A 16,554-nucleotide genomic window follows, 5' to 3' on the forward strand; every position below is an offset into this window, starting at 1 on the left:
GTTCCAGTATAACAGTGACATGTTCTTCATTTTCAAGAAATAAAACCAAAAGTAGAGGGAAAATTAAAATAGTTGTAGGCTGCATGTTTGTGTACGAGAGATTTGATCAATATAGATTCAGCCCTAATCACATATACATTTAGTAAACATAAAAAACGTTTATTCTATGAGGGAGATCATCGGGTAGGTACGTGGACACTGTAATAATAGATAATAATAATACAAAATTGAAGCTACAAATTCACCTGACTCATAACCATGATAGAAAGTCCTACTGCAAAGATTACTGCAAACAGTATATGCAATTCAACATGTTCGGACAGTAGAGTGTTAGAGTATTGTAGAGTAGTAGTGTTGTGAAATCACTACTCGCCCAGAAATGATTCACTGAGCCTCAATTTTGGCATTTTATTCCATGGAACATCCAAATGCAGCACAAAAGTCTGGTATTTCCTACTGTAGAGAGCTGGTAGAACACCGGTTCAATATGGCAGCGGCTGAAACACATCCCACAACCCAGATGTGGTAACTACATGCAAAATGAAGTTTCCTCAGCATGTGGTTTCTTTCTATCTATCTATCTATCCCTCCAATTTTTTTTCAGTAGCATCTACTTTATGTAAATTGTTTGGGACAGAATGAACTCCATATAAACAAATTAGAAGAAGTATAAACACAAATGCTACTCAGTCAGTCACTGACCCACTCACTCACACATCCACACTGAATAAGGTTTTGAACAGCTATGGAAATCCATTCATCAAGTCTATTCATAGCTGACAGCCCAGGAGGTTATGAAAGGAGCATCTCACTGGAGCATACCCAGGTCCCAGTCTCATCTCCTCTTATCTAATTACACTCTTGTAGTCCTCACATATATAATTCCACCAAATGTCATTTCACAGTGACTGCTCTCATCACACTGGAGCTTTAGATTAAAATGAGATAAAGTACACAAGCTAGGTAGCTTAAAATAGCATCTCTTTATTGAATCCATACACAATAATGTCAGTGTGTGTACTATGGTTTATGGCTAAGGAGCTAAGGCTTATTTTCCATGTTACACACTTGCAGTTGGGTACCAACCAAAACAAAATCCGCTATCACATGTAGATCCAAACTCTTTAACACCGCTGGCCTCTAAATACTCGACACACAGTTGTCACATATAAGGAATATTTGACAAATAAGTGTGATTCTTTTTCTAAGAGAAACATATTACTAGTTGTTAACTACATCATCATGTATGTATTGTATATCACCACAACTGATGTTAGATGAAGATGTCACACTTTCATACTACCTGGTTAGACAAAACATCATCAGGAATAGGTTTAGTAAAGATCTTGGGATAATCTGCAACTGACAGAAGGATATTTACATGAAGTTGTAACAAGTCTGTAACTGTGTGTAAACGCAGAAAAACGTCCAGGGAGGTCAGATAGAACTATTTTGGCTTGGAATTACATGTCAGGTCCTAAGGCATACTGAGTGTTTGGGGGTGAGAAGTCCAGTCCTTGTGGATCACAATGGCCTCACTTGAATGACATTAACCTCCGAGGAATCTCTAGCCTTGGAGGTCACGTCCAAACGGCGGAAGTCATCAGTGGTGATGATGAAGACGATGGAGGAGGAGCTGAAGGTCACCCTCTTTTTGGGTCGGTCCCTGCTGCCGCATGTGCCGGACACGACAATCGGTCGGATGGGGCGCTCGACCGGAGCCAGGGGACGCTCTTTGAGACTGCGCTGCAGCCAAGAGAGCCTCGAACAGAGCAGCTGCAGCAAACAGCGCCGGAACTGTGGGAAGATAAGTCGGAGGAGAGGCAGAGGGAAAAGATAAAAGGCTGGTATTTAACACAGGAATGAAATAGCACCTTCTCCTCACTCATTTGTCTGTCAAACATGCTGAAATAAGATATCAGCCTTGCAGGATGACAGCAAACTAAGACGAGTATAAGTGACAATTTCACTCCTACACACACAATACATGCATACAGTACAATTAGAAGCTTGGAAATATGAATAGAACCCTTTAGAGGCATATACATCTATGATGCAGATGTTACCATCTCTATAAAATTGCTGCTTTTTCACATTTTGCTCATTTTTTCCGGCTGCACTTTTGAGGAAATCAAATTTCATAAAATTGCTAATTTCTGTGTAAAAATGCTGCTATTAAAATGTTAAAAACACCTCTGTCTTGTCTGTTCTGCTTAAACCACAAACTGAAGCAGTGCAAGAGGAGAGCAACTCATCACCTCTAATTTAGATCCCATTGATTTGCCCTATTTTCCCATATTAAATTCTGAGGTCAGTTGTTCTCACTGGAGGGGAATACAATTGACTGAACACACAGGAAGTGGCCAATCAAAACTCTTGAGCAAAACATAGTGTGTATTCCAGACGGCAGCGAGACCTGAACCTTCTCACTGCCATCACCCTCCCCATCTACACAGAGCATTAAATAAATGTTACACTATTTACTGATGTCACATTATTTCTTGGCCTTAAACCTGACTCAGAATTCAAACTTGTTTCAAGACTACACACCTTTCGGCTCATGAATACATAGATGAGGGGGTTGTAGGCTGTGCTGGACTTGGCAAAGAATGAGGGGATAATGGCCACTGTGGGAGAGACCATGCTCTGCCTGCCGAAGGCCTCCATCATGGACACAACAGCGTAGGGTGTCCAACACACCAGGAAGCAGGAGATCATTAGAAGAAACATAACGGCGACCTTCTTCTCGTACCGCAGGATCTTGATGATCTGAACAGTTTGGAGGTCCTGGATGGAGCGCAGCTGTAACAAACAGGAAAGATATTAGCCAGTAAGACAAGTTAACAGTTTGACAGGCTGTCTAGTGAAAAGATGGTCACTGGTTTGGATGTCGGTAGTTTGACTGGTTGTATTACATGAGGTTTTCATGTCGTCAAAATAAAAAGGTGGAAGGTGGTAGTGTATTGTAAGTAAAATTTTATGGTACTATACTTCAGTATTTCCATTTTATACTAGTCACTTACTTTTGCAGCTTACCATTTGAGACAGGTATTGTACTTTTTACTCCACTGCATTTTTCTAACAATTATAATTACAAGTTATTTGACAGATTAAGATTCTCCTGTATAATGAGTACTTTTAATTTTTGGTAAAGGCATGGTTTGATTTTGTAAGATACACGTTTGAAAGATCAATACCACTCTCATGTCTGTACAGTAAATATGAAGCTACTGCCAGATGTAGTCCAGCACATAACCCAATTGCAAAAGTGCAATTTTTACACTTTGGTGTTAGTACAAATTAAACAAATAAGACAAAGCAAGTTTCCAGTCTTAATGCTAAACTAATCTAAGCTAAGCTGGCTGTAGCTTCATATTTACAGAGACTACTTTTACTTGAGTAAAGAATATGAAAACATCTTCCACCACTGATGCAACAGTTTCTGCTGTTTTATTTTTTTATTTTTTTATTTTTTTTACTGCAGCTAGTCTATAGCAGGTTCAGTTTAGTGCTGTCACTCCAAATAAAGCAAATGCTGAAACTGAACCAAGCTGACTTTTGCACTGTGGCTGGGAACCAAACAAACAAGAGATGTGGTAGTAGAGGTGAACATACACTGGGAAACCACATGGATGAACAGAAACTAAGAAACATGTACTCGTGACCTTTTCATGACTTGAAAAGGGCTGTCGTTTCTAAATTGTCTTTCAAAAATCAGAGGAAACCTCTCTCCACTCTTCACGTTCTACTTCTATATGGATAGCATACCTTTAAACGCATGACTATCAGCAGATTTAGAGAAATGGACAGGCCACTGCCATTGAGAATGTTTCTATTCAAGTCCATAAAACTGTATTAATAATATAATAAGTATTACCAATACTGCAATATTTCCATAATCTTGTATAATTGACAACTCATAGAAACAACATTGTAATACCTTAATAACACTATATATTAGAATATACCCTACAGCTAAAGTGATGACGTGATAAAGCATATGGCTATTTTCTAGACTCCCCCAAGACAGTCTACAGCAGCTGATTGAATCACTGCAAACTTCCATTTTTATTCATGAGGCCTGTTTTTATTTCTAATGAAGCCACAATCTATTTCCATGTTTCTGGCTCAAAAATACTCTGTAGAGTTCAGAGTACTCTTTGAAGATTTTCATAGCATCTTGCAAAATGCTGTTATGTGTTATGAGCTCATCTCAGGCCTCTGAGGTGTTCAGGGACTTTCAGAGAGGCTGGGAATTTTGATGAGCTAAAGCTTGAGACTGTGAGGAAGCAGCAGCTCTTACTTCCTAAAAAGGTTGCAAAGAAAGCAAGCAGCTGCACTATACTGTGCTGCAGAAAGACATCTGGGTCGCTTGATTAGAGTTGATTAAAGTGTTTTTTCCGGTTTACGCATTAGCTTACATGCTATCCTGTTCTAACACTTCAGTGGCCATCTACTCACTGACGCAAACAAGAATTTGATACAGACACAAACAGATCAGAGAATCCTGTGGATCCCTGATTCTATCAATTTTGCAGGAATCATTAATGTGAACACAAATACTCAACTCTCACTGTCACAGCCCACTCACTTGTCCTTTATTACCAGGCTGTCTTGTGCAGCTGATACATCAGTGACACTTCTAAAACTCAGTACAGACGCAAAATGAGCTTTCAAATGATTTCCACTGTACAGGACAAGCCCTGAAGGCACAGAAGCATATTATGATAATAGAGTCTGCAATGAAAGATGGCCGGCCAGTGAAGGTCAAGGAGTTTCTTTTTCTTAAAATGAAAACCCAGAAGAGTCTGCTAGGTTTGTATTTGTACTACAGCCTGATCGATACAGGCTTTTTGATACTGATATTGATATTTGTGTGTTTAGAAAATCTGATAATGATATACTGGTCGATATTGATTTTCTTTACATAACCCATAACATAAATAAACATGTTTGATAAGGTTCCCAATAACAATTGCAACCAAGAAATGTACTAGGCAGGACATTTTACAGTTAAAAAATATGTATGGGACTGGTTTCAAAAAACATAACTTCCTGTCATTGTTAGGCTGACATATATGCTGATAATGATAAATCTGCAATGAGCTAATATAACTTTATATTGGCTGGGCCTATTTATTGGTCAGACTCTAATCTGTCTTCAGCCAAAAGTAATAATATGAAGATCTTTGTATGAGGGGTATATTGAATATTAAAGGGACATTTTTTTCACATCTGAGAAAGTATGCACAAGTGGCAGATGAAATACAAATACTGACAGAAGTTGAAATGGCATTTAAAATGTGAGTGCTGAAAGAAATTATATGCAAGCACTGGAGTGTAAACTGAATAAAGTTGAAATATCACTTGATGTAAAAGTGCTGAAAGGAGTTGAAATGTCAATTGAAATGTAGATGATAAATTGACCCTGAAATTGTCAGTTGAAGTGGAAGTAAATTAGTGCCAGTTCAAGTGTATAAACTGAAAGACAGTGGAAGTTGTGAGAGGTGGAGCTGAATACGTTTTTTGGTTGATATTTCGAAAGTGAAGATCTGAGACCGAAAGTATCACTTAAATTGTTGAGCGCTTAAAGCAGTTGAATTTGGAGATAAAGATTTGAGAGCAGTTGAATTGTGAGTTGATGTGAAACCACTGGATGGTTGAATTATCAGTAGAAGAGGAAAAAAAGAAAGCAGTTGCAAAGTCAGTTGAGAAGTAAGACGTAAATTTCGGTTGAGTGTGTGTATTGTAAACAGTTGAAATGTCAGTTGTAGTATAAGATCTGAAAGTTATTTAAGAATAAAAATCAGTGTCACGATGACATAATAAAAATAGATTACTCGTTACTCAATTTATAATACTAATAATAATATCACATTGTCTTTTATATCTGTAATCAGCTCCAATTGGGGCAAGATGTTCATTTTATTCAGTCATAACTTATTTTATTTATATTTATTTATTATTTTTAGTTGGGGATGAGCACAATTGTTATTTTCTACAGTCTTGTTTAATGTTTCCTTCCAAGATTTTGGTCTGAGAATGTGAATCAGCTACCCGCCATTCATATGTAATTCATTAATTCATTCTAATGGTTATTCTAACTCTAATTCATAATTTATCATGATGCATATCTGCATGTCTTACCATTTGCACTGTGTAGAGGATGTTCCCATAGCAATAAATCATGATGCCAACAGGCACAAAGAAACAGCCCAGAAGGAAGAAAAGGATGAAAGAAGCATCATTTGGGTCTTTAGATGCCCAGTCCAGCGAGCAGCCCAGCTGGTGGATCTCCAGAGTGTAGCGGTTCCACCCCAGTAGAGGAGCCCCCGTCCAGGCCAGGGAGTACAGCCAGATGTGGGCGATGGCCCGCCGCGCCCAGGGGAAGTCCACTACTTGGGCGTGGACCACCCGGATATAGCGCTCATAGGCCAGGGCTGCCAGAGTCATGATGGAGACGATGCCTGGCAGTGGGAGGGAGAGAGAGAGAGAGAGACAGGCACGCTGAGTAATGCGGAGCGCTCATTGCGGGATCTGGGTCAGCGGCTACTCAGCGTCTCTTTGAACTGAATGAGTTTCATCACACTTTGTACAAACAGAACTCTGAACATCATGGTGCGAAACATCACATTTAAACATTGTGTTGAGCGTCCTTGAAAACTCATAGAAAGAGACTCCTCACTCCCACACGCACACCTCTAAGACCTGGATCTGTCTTGTACAGCTTTTCCACAGAAAGTGATGCTGTTGGGTTCATACTGATACATGCACTGTGTACTCAAATATTTGTAGCTATTCATGTTCATCTTATACATCATGCTGTTCCCAGATGTATATAACGTTTAAGTCAAAGAGCTAATCTGAGTCCTCATGGCACAGTATGTAAAATTGATTCAGTGTGTTTTTAGTCAATACACATCACACACATTGACATAACCTATATATCTATCCAATTACATACTCCAGTACATCGCTGTCTGTAAGTCATTGATCTCTTGATTAATGAGAGAAACACACCAACAATGTAAGTGAATAGACACACAACTTACAAATACACAACCTCCACTGAGTAATACATATGATGGAGATGACGACATATTTGTCTACAGAGGACTCTGCTGTAGAGGACACAGGAAGAACGTATGAGCTACTGGATTTATTAATCAGTGTCAGCAGGGATTCACATATTGCAAATATTGTATCAGGTGCAGGTGCTGGGAGGCAGGCTCTCCAGAATTTTGATGTTCCCATCGAATCACACCTTGGCTAATTGCATGACCTTGGGGTTTAACATGTCACACTGTGCATGCGAACGTTTATAGCTGCAGTACTGTACTGTGAATGACAAGGGAGGGGTGCGACGGTTCTCAGGATGAGGTGCTGCTGTAATTGAAATCCCTATTTATCTGCCAGGCTTGTCATCTCATCTGAGTGTGGGCCAAAGCAACAGGATGCCACATTTTTTCCTGTTCAATGCAATTTCAGTGATGAAATACAGAATCCCAACACACTTTGGATGAAAAGTACAAATCTGGATTTAAACAACAACTTTGCAAGTTTTTAATTATAACTTCTTTGTGTCATATCTGCAATTCAAAGTTAATAACAAAGTTGCAGCATTGCCAAGTGTGATGCCACATGACAGAAGCAGACAACAGTGTTCTTCAGATTATGTGCAAAGAAGACAATGTCAATTAAAGGACATTAAGGTTGTGAAAGAACTGAGCAGTGCATCTGTGTGTTCGGTTTGCTGATAAAGGCTTGAGGGTGTGCTCTAATGAGCTCATTTTCACACATCCATCCTCCTGAGCTATAATTCCTGCAGGGGTGGGACCTGCAGAGTGACCCTTCTGGATTCATTCACACTTCACGGCTGAAAACAAGAACTGCTGGTAATAAATGGACAATCGTGTTACTGTGAAATTGAAGCTGTAGGCACAGTGAAGGTGTCAAAAGCAGTCTTCTGCATAAAGCAATCACCTGCAGAATCAGAATATGCTTTCTTTACATCAAAAAAAAACACCCACTGATGAAAAAAGATAAATAGTATATAATGAGGAGGCCTTCAAGGTCGTTAGGTTTTTACTGCAGCTCTTCATGGGAGGAGACTACAGCATCCAGTCTGTATTTTTAGACCATTCACAAATGTATAGAGGAAGTGAATGAATGGAACAGAGAAAAAGTAATTATTATTAATAATAATAGTAATAGTAATAATAATGACGTTCCTCTTTTACCTACAGCACATTTAACTATATTTCACAGAATTAATTCAATGTGGAGTATCATTATTTCCTGCCTGCGTTGTATGGAATAGTGCATATTTTAAGATGCCTTGTAATTTCATCATACTACGCTGCATTTGTTCATGTTCTGAATTATGCCAAAATCCGATTTTGATATTTTTGTAATATAGCGACGAATAGAGTGACGAATAATGAATAATAATTAGACACAGGCAATGCGTTTGTCCTGAACTATTTTGCAAGAGGTTTATGTGACAAACATAAATAATAAATGATTTAATAAATGTTAATTTAAATGTTTCCTCGTTTTATTTCTCTCACCAAATAAGCTGTTGCTGAAGCCATCCCACATGCATGTTGTCTGGCTCCAAATCCATCCACCTTTGACGCACGAAGCAAATGTAAAGTTTATTCCGATGACAGAAACCAGAAGATCACTTAAACTTATGTTGACCAGTAATAAATTAGTGGGCGTCCGCAGTCTCTTGAATTTACAGTAGAGTAGGATGACGACAACGTTGTTACAGAAGCCAAATACTCCAATGGTCCCGATGGTAAAAGCGAGAAGTTTGTAGGTGCCAACTGCAAAAATGTATTGTTCTGCACTTCTCTCGGCGCTAGTTTCGTTGACAGGATTCATTGCGCGGATAAAAACTTGGTTTCCAGCATTGTGCAGCGCGCTGTGTGTGAGCGCGCGTCCAAGGCACGAGATGGGCTCCACGCCGCTTCTCCACGCGCACCTCGCGCCGCTAATTCAAACCAACCTGAGACTGCTGTGAGCCGAAACTGGGTCAATGTACCAGTGTGAATTCAGTCAGGCAGATTATATACGTTACACATCCGGCTACACTTTCACAGTAAAATAGTTTTGACCTACATGTTTTGCGACGAACTTGGTAACGATGTTTAACACTTCATTTAAAATACACATGTATAGCCATTTAATATAAGAAAACAAACAATTTCACAGAGAACAGTGGTTCTCAAACCTTTGCATGTCAAGGACGCTAAACTAAGCGGACGCTAAACGGACCCCACTTAGAGACCACTGCTGATATATTTCACCAGCACTTAGTGTAGCGCACAGTATAATATTTCAAACTCTTATTTTGAAATGCAAGTGCCCTAACAATCTCCGGTCGTATTTAGGTTAACTGGGTTTATTGATTTAGCAGTCAGTGATGTGTTGTGTGATGTGTAATGAAATAATTTACTTAATACACACCAAGAATGCATATACATTTTACATTTCTTACAAAATGTAAATCCCCCTCCACTCAACATGTGTTTTTCTTCTTGTTCCTACAGTTGGATGTTTGAGCTTCAGAATGATGTATGTGCAGAGTTTGACACTAGATGGCTGTTTTCACACTCATCTGCTGAAGCGAAAGGTTTCTCTGTGCTCATTGAAAATCTGAGTTTAAGGGATGGGCCCAGAGCACGATTTATAACATCACAAATAGCTTGGAAGCCAATCCTGGTCCAATATTCAATTTACACAAGTATGATGTGGAAACTTGAAGCCCCCAGTGCACAAACACTGAGAGTGGACTTTACAGTGAAGTAGGAGACATCTTATATCCAGCAGTTAAACTTTTCACATGAAATACATTTGCATATTCATAGATTCTGGATTTTTTTTAATGAGGGAGGAGGAGTAGACACCATTTTAAGGGTTTTAACATGGTAATTATACATTTTTTGTCAGACAAAATTCATATCAGACACACATTATTGTTCCAAGCTGAGTATTTTTTATATGTCTTAATACATGTCTGGAGGGGATCTTTACATTGTGTTTTTAATGTAAGAATGCAGATAACATTTATTTGAAATTTATTATGGGTATTTAAAAAAATCAATAATTATCATATACATACATAAACACTTGTGATACACAAACATGACACATGTTAATTTATCGATGCTAGCAAATTGTCTTTTCTGTTGGGAACACGGAACTTAGCATTCATCTATTTTAACAAATGCTTTTTTTCTACCTGCGGCCCAGGTGACATTATGCATGATTCTCACACCTCAGCTACCCACCAGGACTTTATATGTGACATCTAATTATGCTCCTGCCTATGTGGCAGAGCACACTTGATGATGTATGAACGTTTTCATTACAGTAGAAAACTTTTTTGTAGGAAGGAAGTTGGAAGACTAATAGAAGAGCAGGTGAATAAGAAAAGAGAGAGGGCACCAAAAGGAAAAACTTGGTTTCCACTATGTGTGCATTTTGCAGTGGTTGAGGCGTGGTTTGGTAGTGTGTCTGTAATTTGTGTGACATTTTGAGGTGCTCTCCTTCCTCCAGCTGTCACCTTTTGTCCACAGAGAAATGTCACTATGTTGAAATGTTGTATTCCAGCAACGACGTTGTTTGCGTCTGACCTCATTTCTCAGTGCCTACAGGTTGATTCAAAATAGCAGATCTCTCTTGAATAAGATGACATGAGAGTTTGTGATGGGGAAGTGCATGACACACAGAATCTAGGAATGTTGTAATTATTCTGCAGCTTGAGCACTGACTCACCCATGTGCTGCTCGTTCATAAGGTATATTGTTCAAGGTATAGTCACAGGATTTATGCTCTAGTCTGGTACTGTGATAAAACGTGTTCTCTTTTTTACACCAAGGGTGCTATAAAAAGAAACTGAAGATGCTGAGGTCAATGGTTCATTTTCCTGAATGTCACACATCACATGCTTTCCTATGATTAGTACTGACCTCTCAGTTTAAAGTCTGCTGCAGCAGTACAGCAGCGTAATAATCAACAGTGATCCATATATATGCAACAATTTAAAAATAAAAAGCAAAATCCAATTAATAAATAGGTCAACGGCATTCTAATATCCTCAGCAAAAAGATGTCCAATGTGTGTTGTATACGTCAGAACGTGAATAGGCTTCATTGACAATACATCCTTCAAATGTAGGTCTAGTACATCTTGTGGAGGCATCATTCTTTGTGTTTCTTTAAATCAATTCTAAAGCCTCCATAATCTCCATAAGTACTTAAAGACAGATACTTCTTTTTTTGAATTTCCTCTAAAGCTTTTATCTGTGGTCAGAGTTTCTACAACTAGGTCAAGCTTCCAATCAAAGCATTTCTTGCAGTCCTTCTATCTGTCCAGCTCTCTCTCTCCTCCCAGTTGTTTGTATCTCTCTCCTTCAATTTAGGCATTGAACATGATAAGTCCTAGAGTGGAGTCTTATTAAGGGTAATCTGTGAGCATATGAGCCCTCTCTCTTTAGCAAAGCACCTCTGCTTGCATATACACAAGCACCCACTGCTGAGCCCCCCTGAGATGCAATTACTTTAGAATTACACTCCCTGTGCTGTGAATCAGTTTTATAATGATTTTTAAGTGTCTTTTTAATGTCACAAACATCAGCACCTCAGGCAGGGCCAAGCTCTGAACAAGTTCTATCGCTCGCACATCTACGCATAATTCAATATCATTGTACCTTTACTGATACTCTCCAGTCATGCTACAGTGGTTCACTGAGTAAATTGCCTTCTGTCTCTTGTGGATAAGCTGGTGTGGGGCTCCAGAAAAGAGGTGATATTCAGGCCCTGTCAGCTTATTCAATCATTAGAACCACTGGTATGCATGACCACACTGCTGCAGGGGAAAAGTAAAGGTGTTAATCTGTTGTCTTTGTCTTTTTTGCATTCTGCTGAGAACCCAGTTCTCGTCATTAACTTTCGTTCTTAAGTGGAAATAAAAAGCACAATACGCGAAGTATCTGCAGAGAGCCGGAGCAAAACAATAAATCACTTCTGGGCTGTCAAAGAGATCAGTGCAGCTTTTGAAACAAAGACTAACAAAGTATGGGTTCAAAGGAATACTCTAATATTTTGGGAGATATATTTGCTTTCTTGATAAGAGTTAGGGTCAGTACCACTTATGTCTGTATGATAAATATGAAGCTACAGCCTGCAGGCAGTTAGTTTAGCTTAGCCTAAAGACTAGAAACAGGGAGGAAATAGCTAGCCTGCCTTTTTAATGATCATATATCAGCAAAGTTACAAAAATGTTCATCCTGAATGCTGCAAATTGCTGATTGACAATTTATTACATTTGTTTTCCCACCAGCTCTTACAATAAAATATCCGTTTGTAGCAACTGGAGCATGAAATAGATATGAATGTACTGACAGTTCTTGGTTAAGGTTAAAGTGGTTATTGTTTGACATTTTGGGAAGTTATCTAGTTTGCTTTCTTAATAAGAGTCAGATGAAAAGATAGATACCACTTTCATATCTGTATGATAAATATGAAGCTACAGCCAGCAGCCAGTTAGCTTAGCAGAAAGGGGGAAATAGCTAGCTAGGCAGCAGCTAACCGGTAAGAAAATCTACCTATCAGCATATCTACAGATAACTAAGTAACACGTTATATCTTGTTTGTTTATCTAAAACGTTAAATGTAAAAATGGAAAGTTGCTGTTTTTTACGGAGAGTTGCTGCCAATTTTTTGGAGAGACCCAGTTTAGCTGGTTCCTTTATTTCCTGTTTTTATGCTGAGCTAAGTGCCTGCTAGCTCTAGCTTCATTAGCTTACATATATGTGAGTGGTATTGATCTTCTCACCTAACAGTCAGCAAGAAAGTGAATGAGTATTTCCCAAAAATGTTTAACTATTCCTTTTGATTTTGATTTTGATGCTTAAAATTTGCCTGTTTAATGGAATTTAGCCTAATCTTCTAGGTTTAGGTTTAGGATTATGTTTTTCTAAGATATGTTTAATTTTCTTTGTGTTCATCAATTAATCATGTCTCAAAATCTGTTAATTAATCATGTCTCAATTATTCAAGTAATAACCCAGCTAAATATTTGACAGTGATGATGAGCTACTTCAAAAGTGCTTGATAGATTCTAACTGATTTCGACTCTCAGATCCACATCCGAAGTGGCACTGACTGGAGCCTCCCGACTTATATTTAGACCACATTTATTGCTATAGCAGCTGTTGCCTGCCCTTTTTTTAAAATGTTAAGTAGAAATAATGCATGTGCCCAAAACCAGTTTCTCTCAAATGGCTGTGTCATATCATCCCTGCTCTCTCTGAGGGATTAACCAGGAATGTGAACTTGAGGACAGGGGATGGTGCAGCTGTAATGCACTGCTGTATACAGTGCTAGAGTGAAACAGAGTCAACAGAATGCTGAGTGTTCTTTTAGCTTTTCACATCTGTCCTCAGACTTTTGTAGCAGCTAAAACGCTTTTCCTTTTTTTTGGCTCGCCGTTATATTAGCTGTTTAATTTCATAAAGCCATGTAGTAAATTCTTGAAATGTAATGTAACATTTCTTTCTCAGGGTAGCGACTGTCATTGTCATCATCACACTTGATGTTCAGCGATGGGGACATTTATTGTTACGATTCATCATTGTCCTTCACTGTCAAGTGTCTTTGAGAAAATGCCAAAGGAACTCTACTGTCTGTCTGAGGAATAAAAATGTATGAATGTTTAAAAGATACATCCAGGGTTATTACAGGGTAAAATCAAATTGAGATGTAAACAAAATCTGCAACAAGTTATGTCTCATGTTAGGTGGTTGTTGGATCAACGAAAAAACAATTGGTAATTTCAAAATTTCCTTTATTGAGTGAAGAATAGATAAATATTTGCTCTTTGCAAATGATGTGTAATCAAAGAAGGGTTAAACATTGGTAGGATCTTTCCTCTGAAGTAGTTTAATCACCTTGTTTTAATGTTTCATGAGACCCAAGTCAAATTTCATGTGGAGCTACGAGGGCAGAATTCTGCCCCTGCAAAAAGCAACTTAATTATGGTGGGCAATGATGTCGGCTGAATTCAAGAAATTACCTTTCAAAGGGATTCAGAGGCACAGACTCTAGATTAACACGCTAACCTTTGTGGTGCCACTTTATTGAGTTATGAATAATTCATTACGGTAAACCATATCTTTCTCTTGCAGTAATTGGATAAGATAGATGTGTGTGCATGTGTGGAAAAGCGTTACATTAGAGCTTAAGTGTCAGAAATGTAAACTAGAGCCTGTGTTGTGAACATGAACATGTCATAGTGAGACACATACAAAGGTTATTATTGCTATTCTCAGAGCCTCAAAGGAGGAGTGGAGGTATTCTTGGATGCTTGGTATCTGTTTTCCACCCCTGGAGGTTTCTCTCCTCCAGTGGAGGCACGGATCCAAAAGGTTTTGTTGTCATGCCAGTGTCTGGGGTTACACCAGTGTTTCCAAGAGTTGTCACCTGATTGGCAGAGGGATGCAGAGGTCATTTCCTAAATGCTACATATTTGAAGCTGCACCATCCTTTTTGGTTTTCTGGCCTGAAACTCCACTCTTACCAGCCTTGCTTTGCATATGTAGGATGTGTAAATAGGCAAAAAGTTTGTCATATCAACTTTATAAGGTGATAATGTGTGAATATGTCAGTTTGCTCCACTAAAAAAAAAAAGAAAGAAAAGATATCAATGAATACAGCTTTAATTTCAGAAGTTCATTATAACATCAGAAAAGTATAAATAAAGGCTTAAATAAACAAATGTATCACTTATTTGTCTACCCCTTTTATGGATGAGGGCTTTGCATAACTGCAACCTACTATATGTGTATAATGTACTGTATTTTTGTGCTACTTTAAAAAAAAAAGTTTTTTTAAATTTAAAATTGAACACTTATATAGGCTATAAACATGGTAAAAATTACTCCCATTGAAAATCATAATCAGTGTGTTCAATATTTTCCTTACAGTACTGTTTGCTATTGTTCATTTGTTCATAAATGTTGATACAGTCGATACAGTATCTGTGCAGACATCCAGAGCTTTGCATTCCAAGCTTCATGTAACTATGTATTTTCAGTGGCCTTGAGCTACTTTTGTTTTTCAAAGAGATGTAATGGATTTTACTTATTTTTTTCTACACAGACACACTCACATTTGTCAGACTCCCGACCTACATCTCTCTTTATAAAGACAGCCTGCTGTAATGTCTGTGTGGCAGTTTGCTTTTGAGCACCAACTCTCTGCCTTCCTCTCAAAGGTGTTTTCACCTCTTTCTTTCATGTGACTGACATCTCTGGAGTTTTATTATTACCATACTTTATTTAGTGGCTAAAATACATTTTGCTGCTGGCCCCGTCCACAGCAATACATTGCTAAGCTTCTTGTCTGCTTATGGTTGTCTGGTTCTGTGTGCCAACTCAAATCTACTGCAAATAATACACCGACTATGAATAGGTATACATACTATATATATATATGTATATAAAACCCCACTTCAAAAAATACAAACTATTCCTTTAAGTCAATACAGAATACAACACATATCTTCTCCTGCACAAATGCAGATGTTGACTGACTCACATACCACTGCATGCCAAAAGTGTCATAGATTTAGTTTTATCTATGCAATTAATTGCTCCCTCCTCATACATGAGTTTATGTGCTTGTAGTCATTAAAAGCACTCATCACAGACACCCAGTGGGACCTGTCAGTGTCAGCTGTCTATTTTCTGCTGCAGAACTCAATCAGCTTGTCTCCTCACCTCACCGCTGGATTACGCCAGTCAAGTGCTGCTTCTTAAATCTGCCATAAGAATTAGAGTGTTTGTGGTTATCTGGGGCTCTAACTTCTCTGCAGTGGTCATCATTATATAACGAACAGCTTTGCCAATGATGTCCCCTAACCTCACACTGAAACATGCACTGCAAGCAACCCTCAGTGTCATCTTAAATGTCCTTTGCTGTCACAGTCAGAAATGCTGATTCATAAACAACTGGTGGTCCTCTTCATCGCATTAATTGGATTGATGTCCCACACACACACACACACACACGCACAGACATGCACATGTTATCATATTAAGCATCCTTTCGAGGCTTAATTTACAAAAAGTCATTTGCAAATTCAAAAGCTGGAGTGGTGGTGGGTGGGTGGATTTAGCAGAGGCCGAAAATCTAAACTCTATAAAGGGAGTCTGGAGGAGGTTCCCCTGAGAATTTGTGGCTATTAAAAAATAATTTATTGCAATTTCACAATAGATTTACATAATTAATGTCCATCTGAATTATGTCCTGTCCTGCAGGTCAGGCAATCGCAACACTCCAGTCATCATGTTAGATATGGTAAATTGCTTCTCAAGCAGCACTGCATCTCACTTCAAGGAAAAGTTGTGGAGAAATTCTGAGCATTGGTCAACACCTCAGGAAGAAGAAAATGTTGAGGAGCCTTGATGTCTTATGCTGAGAATATATATTGAAACACTTGGCTAAGCAGAGAACAGAAACAGTAAACATCAAGGTGTTCTGC

The 16,554-nt window shown here is 38.5% G+C and overlaps 1 protein-coding gene across 1 annotated transcript; it reads right to left on the reverse strand.

Moving 5' to 3' along the window:
• Nucleotides 1–964: 964 nt before the first annotated feature.
• On the reverse strand, nt 965–9,043 carry opn3 (opsin 3). The gene is made up of 4 exons (XM_044371954.1): nt 8,571–9,043; nt 6,148–6,467; nt 2,551–2,802; nt 965–1,797 (listed from the first exon to the last, which is right to left on the reverse strand). The coding sequence occupies exons 1-4, from the start codon at nt 8,887–8,889 to the stop codon at nt 1,525–1,527; spliced, it is 1,164 nt and encodes a 387-aa protein (XP_044227889.1). The 5' UTR covers nt 8,890–9,043; the 3' UTR covers nt 965–1,524.
• Between the last annotated feature and the right edge of the window lie 7,511 nt (nt 9,044–16,554).

This window comes from Thunnus albacares, chromosome 14 (genome assembly GCF_914725855.1).
Source record: "Thunnus albacares chromosome 14, fThuAlb1.1, whole genome shotgun sequence".
Lineage (NCBI taxonomy): Eukaryota > Metazoa > Chordata > Actinopteri > Scombriformes > Scombridae > Thunnus > Thunnus albacares.